The 27,953-nt window shown below is 39.2% G+C and overlaps 1 protein-coding gene across 2 annotated transcripts in view; it reads right to left on the bottom strand.

Moving 5' to 3' along the window:
- LOC143032777 (uncharacterized) overlaps window positions 1–27,420 on the bottom strand; it is a 32,310-nt gene extending 4,890 nt beyond the window's left edge. Inside the window, exons 1-7 of one of the 2 annotated variants that reach the window (XM_076197811.1) lie at window positions 27,332–27,420; window positions 15,922–16,343; window positions 15,627–15,759; window positions 12,023–12,221; window positions 10,586–10,743; window positions 8,080–8,310; window positions 1,010–1,277 (exon numbers count right to left, since the gene is read on the bottom strand). In XM_076197811.1, the coding sequence (XP_076053926.1) occupies window positions 1,010–1,277; window positions 8,080–8,310; window positions 10,586–10,743; window positions 12,023–12,221; window positions 15,627–15,759; window positions 15,922–16,336 (1,404 nt within the window). In that variant the 5' untranslated portion in view covers window positions 16,337–16,343; window positions 27,332–27,420. Of the gene's footprint in view, window positions 1–1,009; window positions 1,278–8,079; window positions 8,311–10,585; window positions 10,744–12,022; window positions 12,222–15,626; window positions 15,760–15,921; window positions 16,344–26,023; window positions 26,170–27,331 lie in introns of those variants that run through there. The other variant, XM_076197802.1, reaches the window with a different exon arrangement.
- Between the last annotated feature and the right edge of the window lie 533 nt (window positions 27,421–27,953).

Raw genomic sequence — 27,953 nt, 5'->3', positions numbered from 1 at the left:
CTGATCTACCATCAGGGTCTGGTTAACAAGGTCAATTGGTCAATTCCTACCTAATCTCAGTGTGTGGATTAGAACAATAAAGACAAGCTATAACATGATTAATGAAACAAACTGAATATTCTACTACAGTGGAACACGATCATTTGGGAAGAAATGGAAAACGGGACTTGCTTTAGTTGAGATCACTGGTGGGTAAGAGGCGTGCACTGTATATGTTTCAATTTCATACATTATCTGAGACGAACAATAATGAGGGAGAATGACGTCAAATGGAAGATGGGTTTCTTAAAAAATCTTATGTATACGTACTGGATCACCACTACAAGTAGAATTTTCTAGAACGACAACCTGCGACTCTTGTATGATCTTTAAACATTCGTCACCGTATTACCAGATAATATTCAGTGCTGGTGAAAAAATATGGTGACAGTTACTTTTTAGTAAAATAACTAAGGGAACACATTGATAATGGCAAAAATTGGAGCAAAGAATATACAAAGTTGGCACAATGTCTCGGGGCAAAATATATATTTGTGTGCTGTCCTCACTTATTTCGTAAATATTTTTTCTTTTTTCTTCACATTGTTTGAGACACATTTTACCACGTTGATGGTTGTATTTCTGGAAACTTTATTGTATACCCATGGTATACCCACCTCAAATTTCTTTCGCGAAGATTTTCTTGTCTGCTATATTCTAAAATTGTCCCTTTCCAAGCACGATCATCCAATCAAATAATTAAAACGAGTTTTGTTTTTTTTAAGTGGAAACACGATCCTCATACAAATACAAAGGAACTAGAATATTAGAAAACATAACATCCTGCCCAGATTCTTTGTGTCCACTACATACAGTTGGATAAGCTGGTTGGTGGTCTTTAGCCGATCTAATATGCAACTCTTTTAGATTCTACAAATAAATATAAACGTTCAAGTAGATGTAGAGTAGATCATGCACCACGAGAAAAAAAAAGAAACACTTGAATAAAACTAAGTTTTCTTAAACAAACCTCTTGCTTTGCCAGTCTCAGGTTATATTCATTATGCTGATCATTGAGTTCTCTCAAATCTGTGAGCTTGAGAAGGAGTTTAGGGTAGAGGATGGATGCGCTGCCTGGACCGTACCGCCATTCGAGGTACTTGCGCAAGTGGGACAAGTACCTCTCTTGATAACTCTGTACCAAATCGGATGCCTCCAAACCAGGCCGGTCGCTGGCGTAAAAGGCAATAAGGAGAAGAAGCATCATGACAGGCTCGTCCGGTTTCAGCTCCTTCATGCTGCAATTAAGTGGGATGTTACATGTGCTGTAATAGATGGGGACATTTTTTTAAAGTATCAAAAGGGAACATTAGCTTTTCATAAGCTTTACATTTGGAGTGGGTTTAAGTAGAGAACTAAATAGTGTAAACAATAATGAAAGTGCTGTAGCTCAATTTACTCATTGCTGTTGCTAGAGCCTCACTAGAGAGTAAGTGGAAAGAGCCTAACAAAACTGATCTATGTCTATTCAAGATTCCAAATAGCGTTTGCATTAGCTAGAGTTCGTTTAATCAACGTCGTGAGTACTGCAAGCGGAACTGTGAACAGATATTTTTAAAGAAGATTATGTCAGCTGTAAAGAAAGTTTACAGTTCAATTATCATATCGGCATGGCTTGCAGTGTAGACATATTTCCAATATTTTGTACACTCACAGTGCTTACGTGGAAATAAAAATCAGAGTGTGAGCCTTTGTGATGATTTGTTTTCCGATATGGTATTGTCTTCTTCTTTCTGGAGACATTTTCCACTAAACCACTAAAATCTTGACCAATACACACACACACACACACACACACACACACACACACACACACACACACACACACACACACACACACACACACACACACACACACACACACACACACACACACACACACACACACACACACACACACTCGGTGGCGCGGTTGGTAGAGCGCTGGACTGCCAGCACGGTGGTGCTCGCAGTACCTGGTTCGAATCCTGCCCAGGGCCGAAATTATTTCGGTATCGCTGCGCTTCGGGTCGTTACTCTGACTCTCGTGGGCGGGGAGTTGGGTGTGTGTGTAAGGTCATAGCATTACCCATAGATCGGTCATACGAGCTCTGAGCTCTCTTCCGGGAGGGAAATAGCTGTCGATCACGAGTCCAACACGTGATCCAAAGACCAAGGTGAATACAAGGTGAATGCATACGCACACACACACACACACACACACACACACACACACACACACACACACACACACACACACACACACACATATATATATATATATATATATATATATATATATATATATATATATATATATATATATATATATATATGCACAAATAGACATAAGATTTCCACTTAAACAAGTACAGTAAAATGTGGTTGCTAGTTCTGCTTTATAAATTTTCTTCAAGAAGTTCTCTTTGTGTCTTAAGATGGTTTTACTGCCTATTGAGGTCTGAGATGATTTCTCCGTAGGAGGTCATCTGTGGCAGCACATGACCTCCTACGGAGAAATCATCTCAGATCTCAATAGAGTAAGACCATCTTAAGACACAAAGAGAATGTCTTAAAGAAAAATATACATACAGACATGTTATCTTCGTAGCTGCATCTCCCTTCGATGACTAGTCTGCAGCGTAGTACTGTATACGAGACTACCGACTCCCTAGGGACGTGAATTGTTCAGCGACCAAGTAACCGACCTTTCCAACTACGCCCGTTTGACGAGAATAGATTCTCAGCATCTCAGGTCAAGCCCTCTACTTGGACAAAGAGCCCAGCTGCATCCCGAGTCAGCCACCTGCTTAGGACACAAAAGAATCTCTGCCGTCGCCTCTCCACGTCGGACCAAACCTTCCAAATTTTCCTTCAACTGATATGGCAACAACCTCCTTATTCCATGTTTGGCAACCTTGTAAATTTGTACATAAATTATGTTTCTGGCAACCCTCCGAGCTTTGCTGGGAGTTTGCCGTGCATTTTGTAGGCAGATCTAAACTTAGAGAATTAAAGCCTAGGACTCCGCCCAAGTTTCTTTCACCACCAATTCCAAATGTAGTGTACCACAACCTACATTCTGGTGGCCAGCGGAGGTACTACGACTACGAAGACTACGAAACTTGCACCTACATTCCGGTAGCCACCAGAGGGATTTGAATCTACACTTTAACTTCTACAGTCGTGGACATCGAAGCAGCAGTGCAACACTAATTCCTTCGAAGCACCTTCCAACTTTCCACTTATGAACCAAAAGCACCGACGCTCTTCGCTCTTTCGCCCACCTCAAAGCAACTATCAAAGCACCTTCCAGTATTCCACTTATGACCCAAAAGCACCGATGCTCTTCGCTACTTCACCCACCTCAAGCAACTACGATACGAAGCCCTACTTTCTCCAGCACCCACGACACCGCCACTCCACCACATCAACATAGAAATGCATTCTCCAACATCCACAAGGAAATTCTCATCAGAGGCACTTCACCACACCACGCTCTTAACTCTTTTCCCACAACCAATTACAAATTGCTCCCCCAGTTTCCAGCAGTGCATCCTTTCATCTTCTTGCCCCACTGCACCCTCGTCGCCGCCGTACTCCAACATCGTATTGGGTAAGTAGATATTTTTCCGTTCTCACTGCCACCTAGGAGCAACACGGTCTCCACACATATTTTGTCTTAATACATGAACGTGTCCAAAGCCCTCTCTGACTCGACAAACCGACCCTATACACGAAGCCAAGCTACGTCTCCACCAACCATGTCCCCACTTCTACTTCCAACTCTTCAGACAATTCAACTCCTACTCACAACACCATGACAACACAGAACCTCATCACAGTAGTTAAGGATGAAAACCTTACTATTCTTTAACGACAGGAACATTCCTGTACACACCTTCCTCACTGAGGTTCACTCAGAAATACTACGTAGGAATGTCACAGACGACAAAACAAAGATATCCATCTTAACATCCAAAATAGACAAGCACGACACTTTAGCTGGTGACGTCATTCAGTCTGACTTATTTGAGGAAACACATTCATTTGATACATTTGTAGAACAATTTAAAAAGTCATTTGCGGCTTTTGAGCCACTTGGAGCACTTTCCCCCTATACTCTCTTGCAAAAACGTACAATCATGGCCCACACACCACTAAAGAAAAGGCAGTCAAAATAGCTTCAGCATTTAAGAGCGAACTCAGAGAAAGTCTCAAAAACTCAGACTGGGTCTCAAACAACACAATTTCATTGGATAACGTAGTCTCCCTCATTGCATACTTTCGCCTTCTCTCACAATTACAACCAGGCACAGCTCAGAAAGCCAGCACCATTACATTCACACCAAGTATCACATTAGGAAAATTCTCAAGGAAATTCTATGACACAGAACAAATTATCACTCAGATACAAAACCAGTCAGCACCCATAACACAAACACACACAATAGCACAGGTCACACGGTCCCCCTCACAAAACACGAGAGCACGACATACACTACGCACGCGACATCACTCACGACAACGCTCTCTTTCAAGAACACAACTGTTTTGTATATACTGACACAAACCAGGACACCTCGTTAACACAGATACCCGTCACAACCGAACCGATACTGCGAGCATCATGGTACTTGCTTTCACACAACTGATCGTTGCCGTGTCTTGCTAGCACGGAGACAACACAGACAAGAATCCCCAGATAGCTCTCCTGCTAGACATTCACGTACCACATCTTCTGCTAGACATTCACGTAACACATCTCCTGCTAGACATTCACGTAACATATCTCCTGCAAGACATTCACGTAACACATCTCCTGCTAGACATTCACGTAACACATCTCCCTTGTGACTACAGGATACAAAGACTCGATGCACACCCAGGACAGTTACTCCATATCAAGATATTCCATTTGCAACTCTACCGGTACACACCCTGGATATCCCAAACATTTCTTCAGATTCCTTAACTTTCAGTGCTAAGTCTAGTAACACCTAAGTAAAAATATTTCTCGATACGGGCTCCCCAGTTAACATCATGTCACTACACAGTTTCCACAGATTCCGCATTGAAACAAAACGTGTCACCATTTTGGAACCCCCCGGCGTCTACCTTTGCAATGTAGATGGTGTACCCTTCCCAATCATTGGTAAATTCTCACTAGACATTAGTTTCAAAGATGAGTGCCCAGCCATTCCAGTTACCACCTACGTTGCTGACGTCCATTTCCCTGCTAATATCCTCATATTCTTAACTTTGATGAAGCAACATAATATCATAATTTACCCTGCTCAACATGGCATTATCTATGCTAATCATTTCCTACCTGCATTGTCATCAACAAATTCCCACAAAGTCAACCACATTAATGTGGCCAATCAGGCAAAACTTTATTTAACACCCAACGCTCAAATTAACTCTGCTTCATCACACAAGGAAACACCAGCTTTTAACTCAAATGGCACCGACACACACATACATTCCCACGACTCTAACTCTTCCACTTCACTACCAGCTGTAGACATATATTCCAACCGTAACAGACGCGCAAACTCTTCCCCCATGTCAAAATCAGCGAAACTCAGGACAAAACGCTATGTAAATACCATTGATTTTTACATTGTTTACATCTTTAACCACACACCCCACTTAGACGCTCTCCTCCAAACTCTCTGGAACCTATCGTATCTTTGGACATCAGTCAAAGAACAAAGTTAAAACACTCAATTTGCACAGTCTTACGGAGACTGTCATGCAAACACAGAATCATACTGTTCATGCAATAGAGGACCATCGGCAGTCCTCTCAACCAAAATCTCCATTCCCCTTTCCCGCTATAATCTTCGAAATTGAGCAACAATTTCATAGAATTATATTCTTGCCTAGGTGAATGGAAACAATATCTACTTTCCGCAGGCTCATACTATTGTTCATACCATTAAACCTATTTCCTTATATTCATGAATGTTTTAAAGTTACCACCATTCTTCATTTTGTGAATATGTCTTCATGCCCAGGTCTTGTAGCATGCCTGGCTTGCCTTGTTTTGTTTTATTTTCTATCTCAGTAGCACCAGTATCACTGGGGTTAGTAATAAATAGCGAACCGAACCATGTTGTCTTCGTAGCTGCATCTCCCTTCAATGACTAGTGTGCACACGCGCGCACGCACTCATATGCTGCAGCGTGGTACTGTCGACGAGACTACCGTCTCCAGGGGACGTGCATTGTTCAATGACCAAGTAACCGACCTTTCCAACTACGCCTGTTTGACGAGAATAGATTCTCGGCATCTCAGGTCAAGCCCTATACTTGGACAAAGAGCCCAATTGCATCTCGGGTCAGTCACCTGCTTCGGACACAAAAGAATCTCTACCGGCGCCTCTCCACGTCGGACCAAACCTTCCAAATTTTCTTTCAACTGGTATGGTAACAGCCTCCTTATTCCATGCTTGGCAACCTTGTAAATTTGTACATAGACTTTGTTTCTGGCAACCCTCCGAGCTTTGCTGGGAGCTTGCTGTACATTTTGTAGACAGATTTAAACTTGGGGAATTAAAGCCAAGAACTCCGCCCAAATTTCTTTCACCACTAATTCCAAATGTAGTGTACCACAACAACGGATAAGAAAATACTTGACATTCTAAGGCATGTTGCTAATGATCTGCAGGATACTTGGGAAGACTAGCTACCCCATGTCAGTACCTACTTTAACAGCACTATCAATGTAACAACGGGACTGACACCTCATTATATCATTTATGGTTCTAAGAAGAGGTTTCCGTATGATCCTCTCTACAAATTTGAAGATTATAGACATCTTCAGTCTCATACACTGCATACCATTTATGATTCTGTTAGAAGGAACCTTCAGGAGTCTAAATCCAGCATGATTCAGAAACAATATAGTAAGGTTACACCTGTTTCCATCCAAGTCGGTGATCGTGTGTTTAAACAAATTCCTGAGCGGCAATCTAAATTGCACAACAAATTTACTGGTCATTTTCTGGTGACACAGAGGCTTCATTCCAATAAGTTCATGGTTTCTGGCCCATCTCAGGGACTTAGCGAGGTTCTGCATTCTGACAGGCTTAAGAAGACTCAGGTGCCCATACCAGACTCCCCCAAAGATCAATGTTCCCAATGTGTTACCCCATGTTCAACACTCGTATCATCTACGTTCCAAAAGCACAATGCCTTGATGGTCGAGTGAGCCTATTATATACATTTGTGTTGCTGTGTTTTTTTTTTTTTTTTTGTATCCCCTGTCTCTTACTATGTGAATTATGTAAATTCCTATGTGCAGCCTCAGCTGTGCTTGACATAACTGAGGGAGGTGTAATTTTTGGTTATATATAAAAGTTCTACTATTTTTGTCTGACCAAAGGTGTATTTATTGTATTTTCCCATTGTCCTATATCTATTGTGTATTTCATATGTATGTCCCGGACGTCCGGCAATTTACGTCATAATTTTCATCACCTCAGTACATCTCGAAGGATGAACAAGACAAAGCATGGAAGTGGACTGCCACCCTGAAACGCGTGGCGACGTGCTACCTTGGTCTGAAATCACCGTGCCACTCGTCACTTGCCACTTGCCACCTGCCACTTGCCACATGCGACGTGCGACGTGCCACCTTGGTGTGAAAGCGACAACATGCAAGCACTACAGCGAAGCTGTTATCACAGAAACGAGCCTTTTGTGTGACTTTTAGAGGGATTCAAAATTTCGACCTCGAAATCTGCTATATCTGTCTACATCATGTGAAGTAGAAAAAGGTGCCATTAACATAGGCAGACGTTCTGGAGCCTATGTAACTACAGGGGTATAAGAGTTGGTGACTGCAAAAAGAGAGACTGGATATTATAAGATTAATTTAGTCCTATAAGGCACACTTGTTAGTACATATACACAAACACGTTCTAAAATTAAATCGCAAACCATAAGAAATTTTGAAAAGAAATATGAGTACTAGAATTTAGAAGAAACAGCACGTAATTCCCATGCACTCTCACAAATAAACGGACATACACGTGTGCACGCCTTCTCTTACCTTAATATGAATTTGATGTGCATGTCGTACAATTCGTTGCTCACCAGCTTCCTCATGTCCTCGACCCGAAGGATGGGAGCTTCCTTGTACATGAGATGTTTATTGTCTGGCCATCGATGATTCTCGACGTCGAAGCTTTGCACCCCACGAATCAAGGACATTTCCAGAATCCCAGACCGTAGAAGTATCCCTTGGTCGTGGGACGAGAGTTGGCAGAACTCGGGGAACAGTCTTGATGCCGGGAAGGGGAGTGGGGTTGTGGAGTGCAAGAAAATAATTGGTAGAGTGGTTTCAGTTTCAGTTTCTTCGTCCTCGATTCATTTATTAGTAATGACAATTCAGTTGTTTCTCACTATGACATTATACTGTGTATAGTGTGTGTGTGTCCGTGTGTGTGTGTGTGTGTGTATGTTTACCTTATTCTAACATATGGAAAAAATATGCTCATATGATGCCATCTTGTCCCTAATGTTCAGAATTTATTTTTATTTTTCCTCTGGCTATTACACAAGTTGATACAACTGCACGTAACCTCGTATGCCCTTCCAGCACCTTATGTCTTTTAGTTTCCAATCCCGTCCTCTATTTGCTTTTCTTTCCTTTCTTTCCTTTCTTTCCTTTCTTTCCCTTCCGCCCATTTCATAGCTCTGGACATGATAAACATGTCATCTCTCTTTCCTTTCAGTGAGAGCAGGTATTTTTAACCTTCGTTAGTACGAACTGTCTACCAGGCTAGGAACTATTTTGGTTCATTTTCTTTGTATTATCTCTTTTTATGTCCTCTTTGTATGGGAAAATTGGAGAGATAATTTTGAAGAAAGATTGGAGAATGTTCAGAGACAGAACAAACGAAGAGAAAAATAAAAGGAACTCTTCCAGAATTGTTACAGTTTGAGTGAGAAAAGATATGTTTCGAAAGCAAGAAGATGAGGAAGAGGGCTAGTTTAACAAAGGATGTGAAACAGAGGAAAAGAGACGCGGCGTGGGAAACCCGGAGCAAGAGACAAAAGAACAAATAGAGAACAGCGAAGAACCAAAAATCAATACACAAGAATTAGAAAAAGATATGTAAAAACAAATCTAAACTGCTCAGGAGATCTACCAACGGTAGATTAAGACAAATGGAAGGAACTACGAAGTTAGAAGTAGATGGAAAGGTTTGCGAAGACTCAAAATTGCAAACGGAAACTGTATTTAAGTTAGGGGAAACATGTAAGGCAAAACAGGAAGTGATGAAAGTTTATAAACTATTGGAAAAGCTAAATGGAAGAAAAGCTCCAGGACCTGAGGAGCCTCGAATTAGATATTTAAGGAATGCATAAGTCAGCTGGAGGATAAAAATCAGGAGTTAATTGTTTGTCTACTGGAAGAAGAGAAGTTGCTTCGGGAATGGAGAAAGGCCAATACGGTACATTTTTTTCAAAAGAGGAAACAAGGATGAACTACAGCGGCCCTAACAAATTGTGTTAGAGAATTGTGAGAGATGGACGAAGAGCCTGAAGATGAATGTTCTACTCCCGACTGCTTCAGTTTGTCGTTCTCAAATCTTCTCGTCATCATGTCTTTCTTTTTCTTTTTTTTTTTTTTTTTTTTTGGGGGGGGGGGGAGGGGAGATCCCAAGTTTTTCCCTCTTTCGATTTCCTCCCTCACCAACTTGCATACCCTTACCTGTTACCCAAAAGTTACAGGTCTTTGCTTCTCAAGGGACATTTTTTTCATATCATCTGACAACTGCAAACAAAATGTTATGCTAATAAATTAAATCTGAAGCCTCATACCACGCCTGGCCGATGAAACTCGGTAGCCTTGTTGTGTTCTAGATATATATTATGTGTACATTACAATTTAGTTACTTTTAATACATAGATTACAATTCAGTTATTTTCTGTGGAGACGGCAATGAAAAATTTCAATGATCAAACTAGTGTACTGTATACTTGATAATGATGATGGACTGAGCCGTCGTGATGACGGATCTCATTTCTTTGTCTTCTACAGTGATCAGGTGTACAGTTTAGTTGTTGTGTTTGTGCCTTCTGTGACTAATAAGACGAATGCGTGAATTGCATTGTTTTTGACAATTTGGACACATAAAATCATTGCCAAGTGCTGGCTGGTTTTGACGAGCATTGTGCCTAGTATAAGAACATAAGAACCTAAGAATGAAGGAGACTGCAAGAGACCATTAGGCCTACACTAGGCAGCTCCGTATCCATCACCACCTGTCGCCGTTGTTGGTATATCTCTATGCGCCCATCCTTAAATGCTGCAATACCAGCATGGCACTTACTTCGCCAGCCAGATCTATCAAGTGCAAGGGTTCCCCAGTTCGTGGTAAAGATGTTGCAGGCTTACACTACGCCGTAAGTGCGTGTAACATATCGGCCCGACTTCCGAGCTCAGACGAAAGAGCGTGGTGTCGAGACCTCACAATTTGCCACCATTAGAGATTTTGCCAGAAGTTTCCCGGAGGCAATTGTACAATTGACAAAGAATAAGAACTCACCTGGCGTAGTAGGCGAACCTACGAACCATGGTCGTGAACATGATTATAGTCTGGACGCTGGGACGCCCATTATTGTACTGGCGGAGAGCTGACGGGTAGGGTACGTCCTGGTAGGCGCGGCTGTAATTCAGCACAGTACGTTCAATCTCGTCACGTTCCTTCGAGGACAGAGAAAAACGTATTAAATGAAGGATGCTGTGTGTGTGTGTGTGTGTGTGTGTGTGTGTGTGTGTGTGTGTGTGTGTGTGTGTGTGTGTGTGTGTGTGTGTGTGTGTGTGTGTGTGTGTGTGTGAGAGAGAGAGAGAGAGAGAGAGAGAGAGAGAGAGAGAGAGAGAAAGAGAGAAGGATAGAGAGAGAGATAGGGAGAGAGACAAGGAGAGGGAGGGAAGGGAGAGAGAGAGAGGGGGAGGGAGGGAGGGAGGAGGGAGAGAGAGAGAGAATGGGGGAAGGATAGAAAGGAATAGAGAGAGAGGGAGAGAGAGAGAGAGGGGGGAGGGGGGGAAAGAGAGATATGGAGAGAGATATAGGGAGAGGGAGGGGAAGGGGGAGGGAAAGGAGAGAGACACAGAGAGAGAGAGAGAGAGAGAGAGAGGATATAGAGAGAGAGAGAGAGAGAGAGAGAGAGAGAGAGAGGATATAGGGAGAAGGAGGGGGGAAGAGAGAGAGAGAGGAGAGAGATATAGAGAGAGAGAGAGAGAGAGAGAGAGAGAGAGAGAGAGAGAGAGAGAGAGAGAGAGAGAGAGAGAGAGAGAGAGGTGGGGGAAGGGAGGTAGGGGGAGAGAGAAAGAGTTTGGGGACGTGGAATTAAGAAAATTTGATGGCGGTACAGAGCTGATGATTTCACTGGAGCTATTTTTGCACCAGTTAAGATACAAGTAGGTCCAAGTTTTCAAATTGAGTTTACTAGCGATGGTAGACCAAGAATATTTAGGATTTCTGAAGGTAAATCAATGGTGTGCAGTTCAAACAAGGAGGAAATCTCTGTGGAAGACTGTGCGGATTGGAGTGGTGGTGAAATTGAGTTTCAACAGCGTTGAATGACACAAAGATTTCTCTGTCCTAATCACGTCAGAAGTCAAGTATTCTGCAATGATCCCCTAAGATAATGGAGCTCACTTTGAGAAGGACGTTTGAAGAATGTAAAAAAAGGTATAATGTAATCATCATACGAATGTACAGGGGAAGATGTGCTGTCAAGCGAGTAATTTATAGAAATAAGAAAAAGAGTAGGAGGCAGGACAGATCCCTGTGGGACGCCAGAAGAGCAGTGACCTTCTACAATAGCAGCTATAGAACAAAAGAAATATAAGAAATAAGGAAGTAGAGAGAGGGACAGTTAGTAGCTGTATGAGCGTACCCTGGAAGTCAAACTTGTGTATGCATACGTATATATTGCATGCGGTATAGTAATGCTAGCAGTTGGAGAAATAAGTGAACCTGCTTTGTCATATAGTTGAGCATGTTGGCGACCTCCGGAACGTACTCGGCGACTTTCCTCTTGTAGTCTTTGTGCTTGGGATTCCTCGCGTCTTTGCGGTCCCTCCGACCCACTGAACGCTGACGCGCAAGAGCCGATCTCTCCTCATCCGACATGACCCATGACTTCACCATTCCGATGTCGATGCACTTCTTATACCTGAGCGGGAGAACCAAGATCCTGAGGTTTACGGGCAACACAGAATAGGATAAGGATGGGAATAAGAAAAAGTTACGAGTGATAAACTGGATTAGAATGCAACATTCTCTTTCTCTCTCTCTCTCTCTCTCTCTCTCTCTCTCTCTCTCTCTCTCTCTCACTCTCTCTCTCTCTCTCCTCTCTCCCCTTCTTTCTCTCTCTCAAAAAAAGAATGCCCTAAACATAGCCTCCCCAGAGTTAGCCAGTTCTCCCACCCAAAGAAAAGAGTAAAAGAACTCCTGTACAAATCCTGACCTTCATATCTGTATGAGGCTGGTAGAAAATAAGGTAGAAAGAGGGATAGAAGACGGGTTGTTGCAGTTTATAGGTAGGTTGTTTGTAAATAACAGCTCTAGTGAGCTGTCTGAGTCCACTTTCAACCTTGCGTAGGCAATAAGATTATTGTTTGTAAATAGCAGCCCGGGAGCTCGAGGATAAATTTGTATTTTAATTATATGATATTCCTTTGTAACCTAAGTGAGAATTATGCAGACTCGATATCATTCTAACTAAACAATATTTCTGTAAAGACTTACGACAAAGAATCTGGTGAAAGGGTGGAGAAGGAGAAAACCCAATTGGTTCACGAATGTAAGATCACGTTCTTTGGGGAGGATATTAATCATAAAGTTAAAGATCAAAGGACTAAGGAAATCATTACGTCACCGCAAGGCTCACGTTGGATCTTGTATACGTGCTCTCAAAGGACTTCTTTGAAGAATTAACATAAGAAAGATACAGAAGAAAAAAAAAGAGAAATTGTATTCACCTAAACAGAAAATTATAACTGGAGGAAGTGAATCGCCACATACATAAGTGAGGACCACAAAGGGGGCGACAGTGGTGGCAGTAGTGGGATAGAACACACGCAAATAAAACGTCTCCGAAGAGAAACACTCAACGCACGCAAATAAAACGTCTCCGAAGAGAAGCACTCAACGCACGCAAATAAAACGTCTCCGAAGAGAAGCACTCAACGCACGCAACTAAAAAAGAATACACTTAAAGAATTTAATGCAACCACACGCGCTTACACGTATGAAGCATTCATCGCACGCAATGTGGAAAACACAAGCAACTACTCACGAACTACCAGCAACACACGTGACCACGTAGTGCACGCAAATCCCCACGCTGATACTAGGATGAGCTAGTGAAGGAGAGGGACGACTACAAGAACAAGGATGATGTGCTACAGAGGTGCGCGCCCGTACGTGATGAGAAACGACTAGAAGTTCAAGAGAAGTTTTCCATCATGAGGTTATTACCTCGCAGTCAAATTCCCAAAGTTTTCGGGGGAAGAAAATACAATAGAGGTAAATAGTTTCATTAACATAATAGATACACGAATAGTGACAAAAGATATACTAGATGAAAGGAAAAATATAGAAGTATTGAAACAAAATGTAAATCCTGAGAAGGGCAAGGCTAGGCTTATAATAAATTTACAGTAAATGAAAAATATGAACAAATATGAGGAATATAGAAAGTCATTCACTAAACAATTTAAATCAAAGTGTGATCAGGATCCTATCAGGTCTTTGGTTAGGAAATTGGGACATACAGCACGAGATTGTTGTTATAAGGTTATTTGTAGGAACTGCAAATATGAGGACCACGATGAGTAAGCACAATGGAAGATTTTAGTGATGAAAAGACACTGGCCAAGAGAAAACCAAATTGGACCAGCCAAGAGAGTCTCCTACTAGTAGAAATGGTTGGCTGTGGAGGGTGGGGGATTAGTAAAACAAAAAAATTGAAATGAAAAATATCATGCAAGGAGACATGGTGTAAAATAACCAATATGGTTTTCCTATTATTTCAAAGAACTCCAGAAGACTGAAAGGTGTGTCGTCATCCATTCGAAGGCTCATAAATATCAACAGCTAATAAGAAATTAACAAAAATCAAGTAGGCATCCTAATACCGAATCAGGCAATAGTCTGATTATTATTTTATTTTATTTTCATTTGTTTATTTATTATTTTTTTTACTGTTTGTCTCCTAAAAATTCCTGGCACCGTGAACGTACCCATAGTATTTCATATAATGCGGTTGACATTAGCCAGTGACATTCTAAAGTCATCACTCTTACTATGATTACTTTCGTCTCTGGTGTTGGGCTTTCTTTCATTCCTTTTGGCTCTGAAAGGCAACCCTGGTCACCAACCCAAGCATCACTTACAACATTCCTGTGCGGTCCAGACGGAATCACTTAAATTACTCCGAAACTTCATATTCATTCAGAGTACAAGTTGGTTGTGTTGCCATCTCATTCACAAAAAGTACTTTCATCTTCGCTGAAAGTCCTCGTGCAGGACTTATAACCTTAAAAATACTTTTAAGACACAAAAGTTTTAAAGTTGTTTAAAGGTAATTTTGATGGTACTTGTATTTCGAAGTAAAGCCCCAGTAATACTATCATGATTATCGTCAAATGTTGTAAATTTGAAAAGCTACAGGACGACTTCGCCTACAGTATTCTACTCTTCCTTAAGGATAATTCAACAATGTGTCTAACATTCGTATTCTAGGTTTAACATCTCTTACTTCGTCATTCAGCTTCTCAACATGTGACGCAAAGGTAATATGACATTTGGAGATTTGAAGAAAAAATGTAAACAAAGTCGTTTCTACTCAAACGAACTCGCTTGAGCCATGATAGTGTGACCAGTAATCTTTACCGCTAAAAAGAGTTTATGGATGCTGCTCCTAATCACTGTGGGTCCAAGGAAAGCACAAAATCGGACCATGTCTGTAAATGATTCACGTCCTCTTCTGAGATTCGAACACTGAATGTTGAGTTAGGAGTCCAGTGCTCCATCATCCAGTCTTATGGTAACAATAATCTAACCCTTACTTCTATAAGCAAACAAAATTTCACCGAACTAAAGAATGAGTAAATGAATAAACAAATTAATAGAAATTAAGAAATGAGAAAAAATAGTTTATTAATTAATAAAATTATTTATTTATTCATTTATTTGTTTATTTTTCTATTTATCTGTTTACTTATTTATTTATTTATTTGGTCATTTATTTATTCATTAATTAATCAAATAAATACGGTAGATAATCAAATGAGTGAATAAATAAATAGATAAATCAATAAAGAAATAGATAAATATATAAATTGATAAAGATATGATTATATAGATAGATGAATAGATAAACAGATAAACAGGTAAATGAATAAATAAATAAATGAATATATAAATCAATCAATCAATCAATAAATAAACTAATTAGCAAATAAATAAACAAATAGATTTATAATAGACAAATTAAATATCACAGGAAACCTACCTGCAATTTTGAAATCACGCCTTTAGGAATGAAAACACTCCTGCATAAATGACAACTCACCTGCAGAATTGGCAACACTTCCTGGAGGTAATGTTGATGACGCAGTCGCCTTGACAGGGACAAGTAAACTTGGCGAAGGTCTCATTGTGGACAGCTCTCCTGAAGAAAGCTTTACAAGAATCGCACGAAAGACCTGCAGAGATGGGTGATAATGGGAAGGTGTATTCGCATGATATTCCAGACTTATGGACACGAAAATCTCGAGCAAAGAATAGGTTGACAGGATATTGAAGATGCATGAGCCCCATGTGGAAAGACCCATGCCATTCAGACAGATCTCCCCGATGTGTCTTACCTCCGAAGTGCAGACTTTTGGCTCGATCTCCGCAAACGCCGCAAAGTTTGGAGCCTTTGCTTCCACCCTTTGAGGAGGAGGAGGAGGAGGAGGAGGAGGACGAGGATGTGAAAGAGGAGATGGAGGAGCAAGGAGAAAAGCTCGAGGTTCCTCTTGCATTAGTAGATTTTTTATTATTCGCCCCAAGGCTGCCTGGCATTGCTTCCAGGCCATCGTCAGTGCCAACAGCTACACTTCTGCAAGTAGTGGTGGTGGATACCTGAGCGTCGAAGGCAGTGTCCTCTGTGACAGAAGCCGCTTCCAAGCCTATGGGCCCGTTTCCTTCTCCCTGTGAATTCTGGTCATCTGAATCCAAGATGAAGCAGTCAAGCTTGGCCCCATCAGTGTCTTTTGTGCTGGCTTTTTCACTATTCATGTTGCAGCTGCAAATGAATGAAAAACTGAACAATTAGTTTCATATTCTCATTCTCATTCATTCCAACCTATGTGGTCATCATACATTTTTATATTTTCCTTTAACTTATAAATTCCAACATTTATTAACAGTTTATGAATTAGAATCTAGTACTGCTGACGTATGGACGCATGATGCATATATAGATATACATACATATATATATATATATATATATATATATATATATATATATATATATATATACAACACTAAATGGGTCCCAGTGATTAGAGATACATTTTAACAACCACAATGCACTTTACTTCTAAGCCATCAAAGGCCAGCATGCTTGAAATTGAAATGTGGTACTACCCAGGACTCGAACCGGGTATCCTCATGACAATTGCGACAGTGACTTTCCAACTAGGCCATCAAGAGAGATATAAGCTAAGTGCATTATTTCTTATATATTTGTATGCTCGAGTTACATACACATATATGATTTTTTTTTTTTTTTTTTTTTTTTTGCGCTCAACCCATCTCCACTATGATAGTACAATTGGAAGTTTACGAACGCGGGAAAGTATTTGTACAACACTGAATGGGTCCCAGTGATTAGAGATACATTTTAACAACCACAATGCACTTTAATTCTAAGCCATCAAAGGCCAGCATGCTTGAAATTGGAATGTGGTACTACCCAGGACTCGAACCGGGTATCCTCATGACAAGTGCGACAGTGACTTTCCAACTAGGCCATCAAGAGAGATATAAGCTAAGCGCATTATTTGTTATGTATTTGTATGCTCGAGTCACATACACATATATGATTTTTTGCGCTCAACCCATCTCCACTATGATAGTACAATTGGAAGTTTACGAACGCGGGAAAGTATTTGTACAACACTGAATGGGTCCCAGTGATTAGAGATACATTTTAACAATCACAATACACTTTAATTCTAAGCCATCAAAGGCCAGCAAGCTTGTCGCAATTGTCATGAGGATACCCGGTTCGAGTCCTGGGTAGTACCACATTTCAATTTCAAGCATGCTGGCCTTTGATGGCTTAGAATTAAAGTGCATTGTGGTTGTTAATATATATATATATATATATATATATATATATATATATATATATATATATGTATGTATATATATATGTATACATTTTGCTGGTAACCACTAAGGAAATTGGAAGGAAACAGTAATTCCCAAGTGCTTTCGTGTTATTCACATCTTCAGGGAAATACGTATGTGTATATGTATATATGTATATCACTGAGGTGAATGGCAAGCTTATTATGGAATAGCTTTTTGCCGTAATTTACAAAAGAATTACAAAGGAAGTGCATGCCGACAGGAGACCTTTTGGTCCATAACTAGGTCGGATGCGAAAAATTAGAATAAATCAATCAATCAATTAACTAAAGAGATGATAATAGATAAAAACAGATAAATTATAATAAATAAACAGATAAATAATAATAATCTATAATCAATAATAAGTAAATAAATAGAAAATAAATAGATGAATAATAATAGATAGTAATGAATAGATAAATAAAATAGAATAAGATAAATGGTAGGCATTACAGTATATCTCTTAAGTGTTTACCTAAATGAATCTTAACAATTTGAACTGTCCCACATTACAGTGCCTCTGCAGGAAGTTTATTGCATATATTTACTACACGGTTGGCGAAGTTGTTTCTACCCACTTCCAAATTGAATGTACTTTCTGACAGTTTAAGACCATTATTTCTTGTCTGATTTGCATTCATTGTGAAAATTTTGTCACTTTTGATATTGTCAATTCCTTTTAGAATCTTAAAGGCCTGTATTAAATCACAACTTTTTTAGAGAATATATGTTTAGTCAATTTTCGTATGATTTGTTTTTTATATTTTGAATCAGTTTTGTGGCTCGCTGTTGTACTTTTTTCAATCTGTCAATGTCTTTAATGAAATTCGGTGGTGACCATACGGAAACAGCATATTCCAAATGTGGACGAACTAACGATTTATATAGCTTGTTAATGAGAGAGTGACTTTTAAAATCAAAAGATCGCGTAATCAGCCCTAGAATTTTAGTTGGTTTCTCTGGGGCGGAAAAACACTGCTTAGATGATTTAAGATCATTACTGATAATTTGATTATGTCGAGAGCCTTTTCACTGTCCAATTTTGTTATCGAATTTCCAAATAACCTTTCTCTCTCTTTTAAAATGATTAAGAGAGAAAAATACGACAAGCAACTTTGTCATAACAAGCTTGCTATTCGCTTCAATGGGGAATGCTTGAAGGAAAACCTGCTGTCCATATACAGTAATATATATATATGTATATATATATATATATATATATATATATATATATATGTGTGTGTGTGTGTGTGTGTGTGTGTGTGTGTGTGTGTGTGTGTGTGTGTGTGTGTGTGTGTGTGTGTGTGTGTGTGTGTGTGTGGACATTGAAATAAATGAAAGGATTGCAGCAGGAAACAGATTCTACCATGCTTTCTCTACCATCATGAGAATCAGAAAGGTTGGTAAAAAAAAATGAGAACATACAACATTGTAATTAGACCAACAGTGTTATATGATTGTGAGACTTGGACATTGACCAAACAAAGAAAAAGAAAACATTAAATCTTTGAAAACACCATTATTAGAAGAGTTCTGGGCCCAGTGTATGATGCAGAATCGGGAGAATGGAGACGAAGGCACAATAGGAAAATTAGAGAACAGACTGGACAACAAATGCTACATAATGTCGCAAGTGGGAGAAGGGCAAGGTGGGCCGGTCACTGTGCCAGGATAGAGCCAACAAGATGGCCAAAAATGGTGATGGAGGGAAGTATAAGGGGTAGACGCCCCCCTGGAAAGACCTAGGTACCGGTGGAGCGATGGAGTGGCGAATGACGTGGCCTGCATTAACCCTGACCTACAAAATTGGAAGGATGTCAGAATGTCTCAACACACACACGCACACACACACACACACACACACACACACACACACACACACACACACACACATATATATATATATATATATATATATATATATATATATATGTGTGTGTATATGTATATATATATATATATATATTTTTTGCTGGTAACCACTAAGGAAATCGGAAGAAAACAGTATATCCCAAGCGCTTTCGTGTAATTCACATCTTCAGGGGAATACAGAAAAAGTTGTATTACAAAGAGGTTTAAAAATAACAAGATTATACACTAGGAAAGGAACAGGCAAGGTGTGAGATGTCACAAAATTAAACACTAGGAAAGGAACTGGCATAGCACAAGATGACACGAAATATTACACTAGGAAAGGAACCGGTGAAGGACAAAAAGTCACACATGAAAAAAGAATAAGTCTTGGTACACAAAGTCATCAAAGAAAAATAAATCTAGAGAACAGCACAATTCACCAAATTAATTTTGGTCACATACAACCTGATTACAAATTTTGTTAATGATGAATTTATCTAATTTATAAATGCCATTACTGATATTAAGAGTAGAACCTTCAGAATTTTTTATAATACTACTTTCTATTATGTTTCTATTGACAAATGAATTACAAGAAATGATAGAGGAAGCATTAGTCCAATTAATACAATGATTGAAGTCTTTCATGTGAACAAATAGAGCATTGGATTCTTGTGCTGTTCTAACACTATATTTATGTTGTTTAATTCTAGTTGATAGTTCTTTGCCCGTTTGTCCAATGTAATACTTTTCACAATCTCTGCAAGGGATTTTGTATATGCAACCATCAGAATCAGCGGGAGAATTTTTTATTATTAATTTCTTAAAAGTGCATGGGTTATTAAACACTACTTTAACATTCCATGTTTTAAGTAGATGAGGAACTTGAGAAAGATTGTTATTGTAAGGTAATACTAAAAGATTCTTAATGTCAAAAAGGGGAGGGGGTTGATTCCTATGAAAAGTTTTTTTCGCCAAAGAGAGAGCGTTATCTAAAAATGTTCTAGGGTACTTTAATCCTAAACCTAGGTTAACAATAGACTCAAATTCCTCATCAATGAATTCCGGGCTGCATATCCGCAAGGCACGTAAGAACATAGAAGAAAATACAGATTTTTTTTACTTTATCTTGGTGTTCAGAGTAATAATGAATATAAGAAAACACATTAGTCGGTTTTCTATAAATGCTAAATTTAAAGTCATAACCTTCTCTGTGGATAAGGCCATCTTACATATGGCCAACTTAAGACCAACCCACTTAATAAGGTGAACAGTGAATTTAACAAAAAAATGAAAACTTTGTTAAAGGGGGAAGATGAACTCATCAAACGTTTTTCTACCATCACTCCTTCTCTTCCCTATATGTATGGATTAGTAAAAACACACAAACCAAATAATCCAATAAGACCTATTATTAGCTCTGTTAAATCCATTTCTTATAATTTATCCAAATGGCTAGTGTCCTTACTCAGTCCATTAGTTGGCACAATTTCTAATTCATCTTTAAAAAATAATGTAGACTTAGTTCAAAAACTTAATGGTTTAAATATTAATTATAATTTTAGGTTAGTAAGTTTTGATATAACTAGTTTATTCACAAAAATTCCTGTAGATGATTTAATTGTTTTTCTTACTGATTATTTAGACAAAATCTCACTTCCTTTGCCTTCTGCTATTATAATTGAACTTATCAAATTATGCGTAAAAAATTGTAAGTTTGAATTTAACGGTAATTTTTATTCCCAGAAATTTGGAATGGCTATGGGGAATCCCCTCTCGCCTGTTTTAAGCAACATTTACATGGAATTTTTTGAAAAAGAACTATTGTGTGAAATTTTGCCATCTAATGCGATATGGTATAGATATGCAGATGATGTTCTTTGCCTGTGGCCATGTACTGAAGACCTGGATGCTTTTCTACAATCTCTGAATAATTTAGTTCCCTCCATTAATTTTACTGTAGAACTAGAAAATAATAACAAATTGCCCTTTTTAGATTGCCTTATCCACAGAGAAGGTTATGACTTTAAATTTAGCATTTATAGAAAACCGACTAATGTGTTTTCTTATATTCATTATTACTCTGAACACCAAGATAAAGTAAAAAAAATCTGTATTTTCTTCTATGTTCTTACGTGCCTTGCGGATATGCAGCCCGGAATTCATTGATGAGGAATTTGAGTCTATTGTTAACCTAGGTTTAGGATTAAAGTACCCTAGAACATTTTTAGATAACGCTCTCTCTTTGGCGAAAAAAACTTTTCATAGGAATCAACCCCCTCCCCTTTTTGACATTAAGAATCTTTTAGTATTACCTTACAATAACAATCTTTCTCAAGTTCCTCATCTACTTAAAACATGGAATGTTAAAGTAGTGTTTAATAACCCATGCACTTTTAAGAAATTAATAATAAAAAATTCTCCCGCTGATTCTGATGGTTGCATATACAAAATCCCTTGCAGAGATTGTGAAAAGTATTACATTGGACAAACGGGCAAAGAACTATCAACTAGAATTAAACAACATAAATATAGTGTTAGAACAGCACAAGAATCCAATGCTCTATTTGTTCACATGAAAGACTTCAATCATTGTATTAATTGGACTAATGCTTCCTCTATCATTTCTTGTAATTCATTTGTCAATAGAAACATAATAGAAAGTAGTATTATAAAAAATTCTGAAGGTTCTACTCTTAATATCAGTAATGGCATTTATAAATTAGATAAATTCATCATTAACAAAATTTGTAATCAGGTTGTATGTGACCAAAATTAATTTGGTGAATTGTGCTGTTCTCTAGATTTATTTTTCTTTGATGACTTTGTGTACCAAGACTTATTCTTTTTTCATGTGTGACTTTTTGTCCTTCACCGGTTCCTTTCCTAGTGTAATATTTCGTGTCATCTTGTGCTATGCCAGTTCCTTTCCTAGTGTTTAATTTTGTGACATCTCACACCTTGCCTGTTCCTTTCCTAGTGTATAATCTTGTTATTTTTAAACCTCTTTGTAATACAACTTTTTCTGTATTCCCCTGAAGATGTGAATTACACGAAAGCGCTTGGGATATACTGTTTTCTTCCGATTTCCTTAGTGGTTACTAGTGCTGGGCAAATACCGCTAATTTCAATACCGGAATTACCGGTAAACAACAATGCCGTTACCGGAATTACCGGTAATTTACCGGTAAAAGACTCGTGAGGTAGTAGTGACGTCCCAAGTTCGAGTCGCCTTTATGACTTAAATCTAAACAAATTTCATCCTACTATGGTGTGTAGTCACAAATTTTGTAACGTCGTCACTATAAAAATCCTGCGCTCCGAGTCGTTACTCCAACTCTCGTGGGCGGGGAGTAGGGAGGGGGTGCGTGTAAGGTCACAGCATTACCTACTCTCCCTCAGTGCATAGGCCTACTCACCAATCCCCCCCTCCCCCTCTCACACTCCACTTCCGTCTCTATGTAAGTGCAATTTCATACAAAGAATATATTTTTCACATAGAAACACAATTTCATAAAAGAAAAATAATTACATGCATCATTTTTACACATTACACATAAAAATTCATTTCCAAAATCACCCATTTTTCATTTAGTCAGGACAAAGTTTTTTTTTTGTACAATTGAGGTTTTAAAGGTTTTGTGCGAGATGAATTGACATATGTAGGTCATTTTCATAATGTTTTTTTTTTTTACCAAGTTCCTCTTATATATTTTTTTCAATTGTTCATAGTTGTCATTTATTTGATTGGAATTACGTTAATTTTGTAATAGCAGGACTCTACGATCCCTATATTTATATTATAGTACCTTTAAATGGACAAAAAACACACGCATATGTTTTATTTTAATTTTTTATTGTGCATCCATTTGGATACATGCCCACCGGAACATAGGCTGACTAATCGAATACGTACATTTTGCACTGAACCCCTGCGGGCCGAGATGCGAACAAAACGATCTAGCACGACTGTTAATTTTCATATTCGAATACGTACATTTCGTACTGTGCATCTGTGGGCCGAGAAGGGAGCAGGACGATCTAGCACGTTGAATACGTTCCTGTTAATTTTCATCCTACGTAGGGCCGTCAGTACTGTCACTCAGTACCACCAAGCCGAAACGTGCTTCCCGCTCTCTGAGTATTATGGGATAGCTTATCGGTTAACGGAGCCTAAACGGTAGCAGATTTTTTGCTGGTAAGCTACCGTCAAGGTTGTTACCGATAAAACCCGTAACTACCGGTAGCTGCCCACCACTACCGTCACTCAGTACCACCAAGCCGAGACGTGCTTACCGCTCCACGAGTGTTTGGTATAGCTTATCGGTTAACGGAACCTTAACGGTAGTAGAATTATTGCCGGTAAGCTACCGTCAAAGCTGTTACCGATAAAACCGGTAACTTTACCGGTAGCTGCCCACCACTAGTGTTTACCAGCAAAATTTGTGGATCACGTGTTGTTAATAGTGATCTTTCTGCATATATATATATATATATATATAAAAATATATATATATATAAATATATTATATACATACATACATATACCAAAGGCTTTTCACCCTTACAAGGGAGGCAGCCAAAAGACAAAGGCATAAAAACCACTCCCACCCATTCCATCCCAAATATACTCCACTTCACTCCACCCTCTTCCCTCTCTCCTATCTTGGCACCTCCTGGATGACGGATTATCCCTGCATCTTGCCTACTTGCATATGTGTGTGTGTGTGTGTGTGTGTGTGTGTGTGTGTGTGTGTGTGTGTGTGTGTGTGTGTGTGTGTGTGTGTGTGTGTGTGTGTGTGTGTGTGTGTGTGTGTGTGTGTATGTTGTGTGTGTGTATGTGTGTGTATGTTGTGTGTGTGTGTGTATGTGTGTGTGTGTGTGTGTATTTACCTAGTTGTATTTTACGGGAAGGGGAGCTATGCTCGTGGTGTCCCGTCTTCATATCTCATTTGTGTGTGTGTGTGTATTTACCTAGTTGTATTTACCTAGTTGTATTATACGGGAAGGGAGCTATGTTCGTGGTGATCCGTCTTTGTATCTTTCAGCATCAAGTTTTTTCTTAAAATCTTGAATAGTACTTGCACACACTGTTTCTTTATCTAAGTTATTCCAGGTATCCAGTACTCAGTGAGGGAAGCTATTCTTTTTCCGATCTCTTCTATAGTTATCCTTTTTTAGTTTATTTTCATGACTTCTTGTTTTTCCATTGTCATTTTTAGTAAATAATTCCTATCGAGGATTTCCATTCCTTTCGTGATTCTAAATATAGTCAGTAGATCACCTCTTTCTCTTCTCTGTTCCAGTGTTGGTAGTTCCAATTTCGATAATTTTTGTTCGTATGTTAATTTGGAAAGAGCTGGTGCCAACTTTGTCGTTGCTTTCTGTATTCTTTCTAGTTTCCTTATATTCATTTTAGTACTGGGTGACCATAGTGTCGCTGCGTATTCCAGTTTTGGTCTAATCAATGTAACTAATATTTTTCTAATCATTTCTTCATCCAAGTAATCAAATGCCACTTTCATTGACTTTAATAGGTTGAAGGTTTCTCCAACTATTTTGTTTATATATTTATCCAGTGTCATGCCTTTGCTGATTATTACTCCAAGGTCCCTTTCCGAGTTCACTTTCTTGATTTTCTCTCCACCAATTTTATCATTTTTTTGAAATTCTGTTTTTATTTTTTCCAAAGTCCATTATGCTACACTTCTTGATATTGAAGTTCACTTCCCACTTTTGAGTCCATTTCCAGATTTTGTCTAGGTCTGATTGTAATGAATCACAGTCCTCTTCTGTTCTTACTTTCTTCAATATTTTTGCGTCATCTGCGAAGAAATTCATATAACATTCAACTCCTTCATCCATGTCATTTATGTATATATATGTGTTTGTGTGTGTGTGTATGTGTGTGTGTGTGTGTGTATGTGTGTGTGTGTGTGTGTGTGTGTGTGTGTGTGTGTGTGTGTGTGTGTGTGTGTGTGTGTGTGTGTGTGTGTGTGTGTGTGTTGAAAAATTGTGACAGAATGAGAAAGGTGGGAAGGAAAACCCATGGGACTGAATCTGATTCTTGATTTTTATTCCTGACCAGTTTCGTTCTTAGCTTCTTCAGAGGAATGGACATGGATTATGGACTACCTAGAAAAGGCGACCTGCTCGCGCGGGATCGGTATTTGTAGGAGTGGAAGAGGTGTCTGTATGAAAATGAAAAGATAGTTGTGTATAAAAGAGGCTATTGCCACCGGGCGCTTAGGGGTATTTATTGCGTGATGTCGTGGCTCAGGAGCGCTGACATTAATATCTGTGAGAGGGCATTTTTGGATATTTATTCAACAAAAACCTCAATCGATAAAGTTAGAAAAGGAGTAGGAGGCTTAGACGTAGGGACAGACAGAAGAATGGAAATTTTTTAGTGATAGGTAAACTGAAAATAGGCGACATTGTGAGAAATAAAGTTAGAACCAAAATCAAAGATAAAGATAACTGTTTAATTTACAGAACTCCATGCAAAAGCTGCCCCGCTAGTTACTATAGCAAAACTAGTAGAGGAATTCACAAGCGTACGATGGAACATAAAATTGACATCAAAGCCCACCGGACCTCTAACTCATTAGTGGTACACATCGACAACTTTGATTGGGAAAAAACAGAGGTGCTCCATAATGTCCTTGACAAAAAGGAAAGGAGGACAATTGAGGCAGCGTACATTACCTCACTCCCATGTAGCAATCATCGGGACGGTTTTGTCAAGTTGGCGAGGGTAGCAAGCGGTCTAATTCTCCACGAAGCAAGACGAAAGCGAGATGGCAACAACATTCACCGGGGAGGAACGGGGTGAGCTGTGCGAATATATAAGTTGCCGTTGCCTTATTTGTGTATACTCTGAAGAAGTCCTAGTTGGACGAAACGTCAGAAATAAAACTTCAACGGATTCTTGGCGTTCAAACTCACCACCCTACCACTCATTCTGTCTTCACACCTCAATATATATATTTATATATATATATATATATATATATATATATATATATATATATATCGATCACGAGCCCAACATGTGATCCAAGGCCACGTTGAATTACAGACACACACACACACATACACAGAGAGAGAGAGAGAGATGATGACGAATGAAACAGCCTGCATGGCGGCTACCAGAAGAAAAGAAAATGTGCCACACGGTACGGAAGGAGCTGATCGAGATGGCTTCCGAAGAGGGTCACATACGGATGAATTTTGACAGCAGATGATATACAATGGAAGTGGTTGAGCCTTAATTCTAGCTAGCACCTGGGGATCTAATTCAGCTCATGAACTGCGTCACTGTAGTGAAAAGTCCAAGTGTCCTCAGATTGTTACTGTTTATTCAGTGGCGGCGCCAGGGGGGGGGGGCTTTAGCCCCCAAAAAAATGGCCAGCCCCCCCATTAGCCCCCCCCCAACTGAAATGAGCAAATTGAAAATTTAAAACACTCATTGAAATAATTTTATTAAGTGGAATTTTTAATTGCCAGGTCTAAAGATTTGTCAGCCATCAGTGCTAGCCCTACCATTAACCCCCTCCCCTTCTGAAATGAGGATAATATATGTATATTATCATATTACTATTAGCCCCCCAAAAAATTTGCTCAGCCCACCCTTAGCCTCCCCAACTAAAAATTCCTGGCGCCGCCGCTGTGTATATTGCCCTTCCTCCTCCTCCCATTTGCCTTCCGCTAAATATAGTACACTGGATAAATAACCCAACATTCTTCTTTGAATCGACCGCTGCTACTGCTTAGCATTATATTATCATAGCCGACCTAATTCTATTTATTCTATGATGCATGTTTAGATATTTTCAACTGTGTTCTAAACTGAAGAATAAGAATATTTTTCTACTAAGTCTCGAAAATCTCATCACCATCATTCACTACATCCGTCGCCTTTCATGAAAAATTAAGGCACCCTTACGTTTGTGTTCAGCGTACATTTCCTGAAAAACCACGTGTATGCACACTAACACAAGAACAGACACTGACCCGTCCGTAGAAACACCTTAGTTCAAACTAATTAGTAATGATACTATTGCAATTCGACCGCACAAGCCTTGGCAACGTGTCTGCACAAGCTTATCAAAGTCTGTGAATCATAAGACGACAGATGGGGCGAACTCACGCATCCAACAGACGACCAAAGCTCACATACCAAACAATGTAAATTATGGTTCCCATGCAATTAAGTTTACAGTGGGAAGTAGAAATTTTGCCTAATGATTTTTATAATAATTGTCCTTTTTCTTTAACTTCCTTTGAAATATAATGCAATTTCTCTTCGGAACATTACGAAGAAAAAATTACACCCGCCAGTTCGTGAGAAAAATTGAAATTATCTTGAAACCTAATCAGCCAGGCATACAATGGAGATAACATATGGTTCTCAAGTAGGTGATAACGTCACGGATTGGCTAGATTCCCCCCCTATATCTCGTGTTATCAGACTGTCGTGCTTCAATTGAGCTACGGTGACGTCGTCTAACCTGAATAAAGTCGCCTGGCAATAGTTAGAATAAGAGCTGCAGAATTCGGAACTGTACCGTAGAGGTTGATATGTTTAAAACATAGCAAGAAAAATATCATAAAGGAGACCAAAACTGTCTCACAC

The sequence above is a fragment of the Oratosquilla oratoria genome, chromosome 1 (assembly GCF_046742065.1).
Source record: "Oratosquilla oratoria isolate Oo_2021 chromosome 1, ASM4674206v1, whole genome shotgun sequence".
NCBI classification, from domain to species: Eukaryota; Metazoa; Arthropoda; class Malacostraca; order Stomatopoda; family Squillidae; genus Oratosquilla; species Oratosquilla oratoria.
This window is presented reverse-complemented; position numbering and strand designations above follow the sequence as displayed.